Genomic DNA, 9472 nt, shown 5'->3' with positions numbered 1-9472 from the left:
TTTTTTTTTTTTTTTTTTTTTTTTTTTTTTTTGGCAGTACTGGGGATGGAAGCCAGGGCCTTCACACTGAACTATCTCCCCCAGCCTTTATTTATTTATTTTTTTAAATTTTGAGACAGGATCTTGCTAAATTGCCCAGATCGTGAGCAGATCTACTGTAGTACAGCACAGCTTGGCTCTGCTCAGGTAGTCTTGGCCTCCTGTCACCTGTGTCTTAGTTACTGTTCTTGTTGCTAAGACAAATTACCTGATGCCCAAAGGTAAGGGAGTAAAGTTTATTTAGCTCACAGTTTGTGGAGGCTTCAGTCCATAATGGGCAGGCTCCATGTCAGGGTGGCAGACCAGCATAAAGGTCATGGTGGGAAGCAAAAAAACAACAAACATGACCACAACTCCTTTTGTCCCTTAAATCTTATCCAGGCTACTTAGGGTGGGCAGCACCCACACCCTTAAGCCTAGTGCCCTTGATCCTAGCTTTGCACCATATCAACTGGGTTCACACACTCTAGATCCAGCCACCCCTGAAAAAGCCCCACCTATGACTGTATGAGGCTTGGGGGACGGCTAAACACAAGCTATAACAACCTGCCATTTTGCTTCTCAAGGAGGAGCGAGAGTAGTATTTTTATTTCTTCATGTGCAAAGGCCAGTACTGAGGCTCAGGGCTTCTCGGGAGCATTTAGAAAAAACTTAAGACCTTAAATAAATTGGGTACAAAATAGGAAAGTTGGCTCATAGTTGAAATGGGCAAATATTCATTTTGAGGTGTATGTAAAACATAGCATTGTATCAACTTCCTTGGCTTCCTGGTGCTGTAATTCTTTCATTCATTCATTCCCATAAACCTTTGCCTGTCTGACTCGGGGTGGGGATTAAACAGGGAAGGTAAAGGCTGGGTCCCCTGTTGCAGAGGCCACAAGTTCCCTGTGCCCCTCCTCTGCCTGCCCCCCAGAGAACTCCACTGCTCTCCAATCCTCTCCTGCCCTGTTCAGTGGCTCTGGATGGGACTGAAGCACACTTCACTTCCCAGGGGAAGACCTTGGGGAGACAGTGTGGGCTCCTGAAAAGAGAACAGCGTCAATGGTGGAAGGCTGGGTTTCTGCCAGTTGCTTCTTAATTCTTGAATCCCAGTCTCCTGTAAAATCACTTGTCTTCACAGAGGTCCTGGAGAATCACAGAAGACAGTGTTTGACAGAGTTCTAAGATATTGTACAAATTTAAGTACCTTTTTGTTTTTTACCAGAAGGGTAAATGTTTTAAGTTGTTGGACTTTTTCTGGGAGTGGACAATATCTTTCTGTCCTCTTGACATGGCTCCAGGATCACGTCTCTGAGTTGCTTTTCCCATAATCCTGTGGGAGATGTTTTCCTGTTCCCTAGCTTGAGCCAGGCCTGGATCCTGTCATGGGATTTCCTGGCTCCTGTGCCCTTGGACATGGGTCCAAATCCTGATTCTGTTCTTTACCCTGTCCAGGGGTAGGGACTGCGCAGGAAGGCATGGGAAGTGTTTCGCATAGGCTTGGCACTCAATGTTGTTAGCTGTTTATATGATTACTGCTATGATTAATGCTTTTATTATAATTATTAAAATTTTTGGCATGGGGATTGAACCCCGGGCCCTGTGCATGCTAGGCAAGCACTCTGCCGTTGAGCTGCACCCCTACCCTAATTATTCAAAATTTTTACAACATTTTATATATATTAAAATATTAATGTATATAAAAAGTCAAAGACCCTTTGACTCAGGGTCTTTCCTGGGAGAGTTGACCTTCCTGGTCTTAGGGATCTTAGCCATCGGGCCTCACCCCTGTACCTGGCCCACAGGGATGCCAGGCCACCCTTGTCCCACTTCATCTGCTCCATCTAGAGATGAGTTGTTTTCCATTGCGATTAAAAAAAAGCGCAGCTTGGCTGTGGTGAACACACCTGCAGCGGTGGAGCTGAGCTGGGGTCTGTCTGCTCAGCGTCCAGGAGAGGAAGGCTTTGGATCAGGATGCCCAGGGGAGCTCAGAAATGGACCCTGTACGTGTCTGTGCCCCATGCATTGACTGTGTCCACACTCTGGTTTCAGCCTTTACCAGCTGGGTCATGCCCTGCTCAGAACCTGCCAACAATGCATGAAGATTTGAGATCTCCCAAGGTCCCTTGGGCTGATTTATACAGACTTTCATAGTAAAAAAGAGACAGCATATGTGAGTCACGTGGTCTCTCTGTCAGCGTGACAGCATGAACTACGCTGGTTTTCCAGGGTGTGGGGCTGTGTGATCACTCTAAGAGTTACATATTAGGGCGGTATGGTGGGTTACACACAGCTGTAGTCCCAGGTGTGCAGGAGACTGTGGCAGGATTGCTTGAACCCAAGAGTTCAGGGCCACCAGCCTGGGCAACATAGTGAGATCTTGGCTAAAACAAATAAAAAAAAAACAAAAAAGCCTATGCATTACTTAGTTTGTGATTTTTTTTTTAAAAAAGGGAGAGGAAGCAGAAAGCACCTCAAAACCAAGGGATTCATCTACATTCTTTCTCAGAGTTTTGTAAATTTATTTAAATTGAACATAGTCTTGCTAACGGTAAGTGAATTGTGATTTCTCAATAAAGACAAGTAAATGATGATTCGGGAGGTTCACGGCTTTATGTGTGAGGCATGCAGTTAATAACATGGCTTTCCAACCCATTAGACATGCAAACCCTGATTTTCTCTGGTTGCTCCCATAACCCTTCCCTCCATTCTCTGTCATCATCACAAAGCTCTCAAGACTGTGCTCCTCCTCTGCAGTGGCCTGAGTCCCGCAGGGTGTTCCCTGACCCAGAACTTTGAGTTCTGACTGTGGTTCCCTCATCTGTGCTGCCACCCCCTCCAGTTTTTTTCCACGTGACAGGAACATTAGATTCTCAATGTTCTGACACTTTGTTAATGGGTCTTTGGTGCTTGCCATCTCCCCCAGGACTACAGGTTCCTGGCTCACCCTTCTGAGGTTCTGAGGCCTTTTCAGGCTGGCCTTGACCCCAGCTGTCCAACTTCACATCCTACAGCCACTCCGGTGCTGCTGTAGCCACAGGACACACTGTCCTCCAGAGCCAGCCTGAGTTCTGAGGCCTCTGGGATGTGGCCATGATCTTTCAGGCCTTTGCACAGGAAGGTTTTTTGCTGCTGAGCACACCACCACTTTTCTGTTCTAAGCATAGCACAAAGAATACCCATATTCCCTGTGGCCAGATTACCTAATCGTTAACTTTTTTTCACATGCTGAGTCATTTATCCTCTGTTTACGTGTGTGATATATATCCATTGTTGTTTCTGAATCATTCCACAGCAAGCTGCAGACATGAAGCTGCCCCCTCCAAAAATAAAACATAAAAATTCCATAACTTCAGTGTGTATTTCCCCAAACAAGGGTAACTTCAGGCACAATGCAATAAACCACCCAGTTGGGAAGTCACGTATCTGTTCTCAGCATTCACTCCATTCACCAACACTGCCCCCTTGCCCCATCAGATACAGGACCTGGTCTCAAATCACGTGCCGCAACCCGTGTCCATCTGCAGACTGTCTTTCAATCTGAGAGGTTCTTCAGTCTCTCCCAGCTTCTCTTGACCCTTCAAGAGGACGGGGCCTTTAGCCTGGAGGAAGTCCCACAGTCTGTGTCCATCTGGTTTCCTCATGATCTCTCTGGCCGTCCACTTTGGGCCTGGATTCTGCAGCAGTGGTGGAATGATGTCCCTCTCAGTGTCTGGCCAGGTTTCTCCCCAAGAAGTCATTGCTTTCTCCTTGGTAATGAGTCAGTATTTGCTGGAAGATGCTCAGACCACACCACTGACTTACTTCTTTATGCTTCAGTACCCTCTGTTGGCTCCATGGTGAAGTTTCTTAAACAGAGAAACATTTTTTTGGGTCTCTTTTCATTGTTATTCCTAGATATTCTATTTGACGCTTTACTGTAAAGAGGTGCTTTCCCTTCTCCTCCATTTATTCATTTGTTCATGTCTTTATATTTAATAGGCTCATGAAATAATAATTCAGTGGGTTAAAAAACCCATCACTGTATTACTCTTATTAATTTTTTTTGAGATTAGAATACTCCAGCTGTGGCCAGTGGCGGCCCCTTTGGAGTGGTTTGTGTGTCCTTTTGACACGACCCTTCCCAGGAGACTGTGTGTATAGTTGTACATGCATGTATGCACACACGTGCTCCTCTGTATCTAGCTACTCTGTATTTATCTGATACCTGTCATCAAAGCCAGCTCTTTCAGCTGATTACTTTTGTACGTGGAAGTCCTTCTCTGACTGTGAGAACCTGGCTCCTGTTATCTTTGATATGGTTACTGTTATTGTTTTGGCCACTTTTCTCTGCAAGTATTGATTTCCTGAAGACCCTGATCTTCTCTCTCTGCCACCACCTCTTCTGCCTCTTCCTTTCTACCCCTGAGCTTCATCTTCTAAGGAAAGGGAAAGAAAGTGGAGGCGCCATGTGGCTTTCCACCCAAACCATCAGGGAGAGAGTGAAGGAGAAGCTTGTTTTGTTTGTGGTGCTGGGAATGGAACCCAGGACCTCTTGCATGCCAGGCACATTTTCTAACTGGGCTCCACCCTGAGCCTGAGAAACTATTTTTTCTGGAAAGCTCTTTGTACACATAGCCTATCGAAGCTCTTCATTTGCTTCAGCTATTCACAGAACCTTCCCACAGTGCTCTGGCGTGGAAGAAGCCTGTGTTTCTATGGCAGTTTATTTCTCTGTTACCACCTGCTGTGGTCTGAATGTTTGTGTTCCCTACAAATTCGTATGTTGAAACCCTAACTCCTAAGATGACTGGTGTTAGGATGGGAGACCTTTGGAACGTGATCAGGCAGTGGGTGGAACTCTGAAAAACAGGATCAGTGCCATAAAAAAGGCACCTTCCACCGGGAGAGGACTAGGGAGCAAGTGCTACCTGTGAGCCAGAAGCTGACCCTCACCAGACACCCAAATGTGCTGGGACCTTGATCTTGGACTTCTCAGCCTCCAGGGAAATAAATGGCTGTTCTTTGTAACTCACTCAGTCTCTGAGATTTTGTTGTAGTAACCCTAATGGACTAAGATACCACCCTTCACAGTCTTCCTTTAGACCTTGAGCTTGCCTTGCTCATGTTATCCTGTGAGGCCTAGAGAGTGTGCTCCTGTGTAATTCATGTGTAGAACCAAAGGTATTGCCTTTAGACTGGAACTTGAATGTCTTCCTCTGAATCAGAGCCCTCTTTGCCTGGGTTTCTGAAGCGATGACTCATGGCTATGTGCAGAAGCACTTGTTGATATAAGCTTCCCTCCCTGACATTCCAGTCGAGAATCAACCCTTTGCTGGCCTGACCAAGTTTAGAGTGGGCTGGCCTGGCAGCTGGCAGCAGCAGCTGGTGGTTGAAATCTCTGCCTGATATTTTTTTCCCTCTGAATGTCAGTCACTCTAGGTCTGTGCCATCATTAATAGAATTTAGAAGCCTTTTATAGCCTCTGCCAGTTGGTCTGAGAAGAGCTGTTTTAGAAGAGTCCTTCCATTTTCCCCATCCTTAGAGATCTGAAACATAATAGGATCACTAGAAAATAGGTCAGAAAAGTCTTAAGACAGAGCTGATGGCTCAATGTGAATGTGACATATTTAAATATGTTCTATATACTTAGCAATTCCTTCTAGTTCAACTTTGTATAGGATATACGAACATATATGTGTATTTTAAAATTGTAATTATTTATGGGAAGTTGATAGACCTTTAATCAAAGCTTATTAACCCTTGATGGATGTGGTATTCTTAGACTGTGGTGTAGCAGGAGCAGAAGTAGAAGGCATAGGCAGCAAGAAGGGGGACATGAGTTGATAAGCACAAGGCGCAGCTGACAGCCCAAGTGTGAGGGACAAGACTGACCCAGAGTCCTTGGTGATCACATCGCTCGGTGCCTTCACTTTTATGAATGGCAAAGCTGAAGCTGAAAAGTCACCTGGATGAGATCCCAAGCTGGGGCTGGGCTGGAATCAGCTCACGTACAATTGCTTCGTGTACAATTTTTTTTCGATACTATGTCATACTTCCTCTTATGGTCAGGATGTCAATCAAATGTCACTGAGAAACTGTTTAATTATGTACAAGAATCCCCATTAAAAAAATAATATGCTTTGGAAAATAACTCCACCCCATAGAATATGTTGGCTGGTGTTTTGCCTTCCAAAAAAAATTCTCTATTGAGACCTTCATTTTCCTCAGCGATTCCCAGTAAATGAGGTGTGGGTGTGTTCCTGCCTTGGAATAAGACTGGCAGAGGCAGCCGTCACGTGACAGCACAAGTACAGAGGGGAGGAAAGACTCCATTATGTTGGTTGTCTCTACCTGGTAAGGCTTTCACTGACTGATGAGTTGAAGTTGTTCCTGACCCTTAAACTTTTTCTTAAATAGGTTTTCTTATTGTGATTGTAAAGATAGTTCCTCGTAACACTTTTGTATATTTCCTCTATTTCTTGTTGGCTCATTTAATCTGTTGCTTGATTTCTGTGTCTGTGTATTTATAGAAACATATATTGATACACATAGGCATAACATCTGAGCTTGCTGCCAATGGTTTACCCCATTTCCAGCTAATAATGAACATGTTTACAACTAGATTCATAAAGATCTACCTTCCTTTTTGAAAACTGTTGCAAACAAATCTGTTCTCTGGCTGTGTCTCATTTAACCACCTGTCCCCTCCTGCTGGACATCTTGGTTGCCTCCACCCTTTATCAGCTCCTTAAAATAAACTCTTGAAAGTACAGGGCTGTGTCAGAGGAAATGAAGTCTCTGTCTTTCAAGTTGTGTTGCCAAAATTCCTGAGTTGTTTTTCCACTCTGACTTTCTGATGTTGGAAAGTCGATTTTGCCTGAGTTTAGAATTCTCCGAATTGTGATCCACCAAAGGCATCTGGAGTCCTTGCCGTCCCCCCTTCTCCAGTCTGGCCTCTTCCTTCATTTGTCCTTGCACTGATTTCTGACTGCTTGGGTGTGGCCCCAGGGTTCCAGATCTGATCCTGTGGGGCCGAGAATGGGATGGGAACCATGAAGAATCAGAGGTGTGTGGGTCCCAGACTGGGCTAGTTTAGTCCTATTTAGAGTACAGTTTGGGGAAATTACCGTGCACATCTCATTTTCATTCATCTCTATGCCAAGAGCAGCTGTTTGTGTCTGAACATTTGCTAGAAGCTTTGGGCTGATCCTTCGGCTTTTGACCAAGTCCCAGTTCCTCCACCCGGTCCTGTGATCTGGCTCCTGTCCACCTCTCCTCTTTGTTGTCCTCCTTTCCTTATCTGCACTTTAATTATGCTGACCTTTTGATACTCTTGCATAATGCCAAGCTCCTTCCTGATCAGGGCTTTCAAACACATTGTGGCTCCTAGTGATGACTAATGTAGCTTCTGGAAACAGGCTTGGGTTTGTATCCTCATTCTTCCATTCAGCAGCTATACTGTGCTTCTCTGTACCTTGGTTAGCGAGGATGATAATAGTTTCCATTGCATAGGATTATTTGAGGACCTAATATCATATGTATATATAAATAAGCTCAGAATATATCCTTGCATACAATAAGTGTCAATAAACACCTGCCATCCCCGACCTGGCCAGCTAACTTCTGCTTACTCCCCACTTACAAGGAAGTTTTCTTTGACCCTAACTCTGCACCAGGAACTCCTGGTTTATGCTGTCATGGCCGTGTTAAGTTATTACCATTGTTGCCAAATAAGCATTTAAAAAAAAATCTGCCTCTTGCCTGAGACTACAGGCTCCATGAGGGCCCACCTCTCTTTTGCTCATAATATAGAACAAGTATTCAGTAAATGCCCAGGCTCAAGGAATGAAGACCATGATCTCATTACTTATGGCTACCGCAGAGTTGCCACAGTGACCATCAGAAAGAAAGTTATGCCTGTGTCGTGTCGCTTTTGGAAACTGCCTGCCCTTGAGAATTTTCCAGGACAGGTTTTCTCTATCAGTGAAAGACCAATGCAGTCTTTAAAGTTCTGACTTGTTGGATATCAAAACATTTGAGGGCTGGAGATTTAGCTCAGTGGTGAAAGGTCCCAAGTTTGATTGCCAGTACAAAGAAAAAAAGAAATTGAAAATACAATCAGACTAGGAAAAATGAAACAAAACTTGAGTCCAGGATTTCTTGACACTGACACTGTTGACGTCTGGGGCAAATAGTCCTTCGCCACAGGGGATGTTGTGTGTACTGTAGGACATTAACAGCGGCCTTGGCCTCAGCCCTCCCCCCCAACCCTGGATGTGACAGCCAAAAATGGCTCCAGGCCCTGCTAGTGTCCCTGATTGAGAGCCACTGAAGATGTGTAAAACACAAGCTCTGACTTTTTGTTTTTAGATCCAACAGATATAGCATTCTCTCAGATTACTATAAAGGTTTCTAAACTCTTCTCCTGGTATCTGTACTTAATTGGTCACGGGCCAGTGAAAGACTTCTGGACTGGCATCATCTGTGGTCCCTGATGTGACCCTCACAGATACTTTCATCAAGAAAGGGAAACTGAGGTCCTGCTGAGGGCTAGATAAAATGTACTGTTAAAACACAGTTGCAGGGCCGGGAATTTAGCTCAGTGGTTCCACTGCCTGCCTTGCAAGCCCAAGGTCCAGAGTTTGATCCCCGGTTCCTCCTTCCCCCCAAGAAAACACGGTTGCAGCTTCTAGGGACATTTCTGAACATCCGGTTTTTAATTCTCCTCTTCAGCTCACCTGATGATGATGTCATCCAGCCGGCTGCCCCTACAGACGTGGAAAACCCACCCTTAGCTACCTCCTCCCGTCACAGTGATGCTGTTGGCCAGGTCCTGACGCATCTGACAGCCCAGAGGTACATGGGGGCTGGGGCTGGTGGTGCTCCAGGGCCCAGTCCCTGAAGCTGTTCTCTTCCCTCACCTCTTCTCATTCGGTTTTTCTCCCACTCCCACACAAGGTCTGCGCTCTGTTCCCCGCAGATGTGTGCCAGGGCTCAGCCTCTTTTTGTGGCCTGAGGAATGATCTGCAGTGTCACAGGACAGGACCTCCCCTCCTTCCCACAGGGCCATGTTAGAGATTTGTTCCCTTGAGATCTATAAACAGGAATTCTCCAGGACAAATTGTGTGTTTCTGTTGTTTTAGCGATGGTTTAGTGAGCTACCTGATGGCCTCTTGGGACACGAGCTGGGTGAGCTGCTTGTTCTCATTGGGCTTTCAGTGGGAGTCAGAGGAAAGGGGAGTCAGCAGTGCACCAGTAAGAGATCCAGGTTGCAAGACTGTGGCAGGCACAGAGGCCTGAAGCCCCCATCCTCCTTCAGGGTCTCCTCCTTCCCCTAGCTTTACTTCCCTTGTCCCTCACAGCACGGCAACCCCATGCTGATCATGGATCTTCATCAGCACTGTACTGGGTCTGGATTCGGCATCATCTCTTCCTCTACATGCAGTGTTTGCACTTAGACCAGGCTTGCTGA

The 9472-nt window shown here is 45.6% G+C and overlaps 1 protein-coding gene across 3 annotated transcripts in view; it reads left to right on the top strand.

Annotated features, from left to right (window-relative positions):
• Tacc2 (transforming acidic coiled-coil containing protein 2) overlaps positions 1 to 9472 on the top strand; it is a 186859-nt gene that overhangs the window by 74708 nt on the left and 102679 nt on the right. For all 3 annotated transcript variants that reach the window (XM_033761382.1, XM_010632745.3, XM_010632748.3), the window contains one exon: positions 8734 to 8856. In XM_033761382.1, the coding sequence (XP_033617273.1) occupies positions 8734 to 8856 (123 nt within the window). The remainder of the gene's footprint in view (positions 1 to 8733; positions 8857 to 9472) is intronic.

The sequence above is a fragment of the Fukomys damarensis genome, unplaced genomic scaffold, assembly GCF_012274545.1.
Source record: "Fukomys damarensis isolate Sample0158 unplaced genomic scaffold, DMR_v1.0_HiC HiC_scaffold_8, whole genome shotgun sequence".
NCBI classification, from domain to species: domain Eukaryota; kingdom Metazoa; phylum Chordata; class Mammalia; order Rodentia; family Bathyergidae; genus Fukomys; species Fukomys damarensis.
The sequence above is the reverse complement of the archived record's forward strand: the minus strand, read 5'-3'. Positions and strand labels throughout refer to the sequence as shown.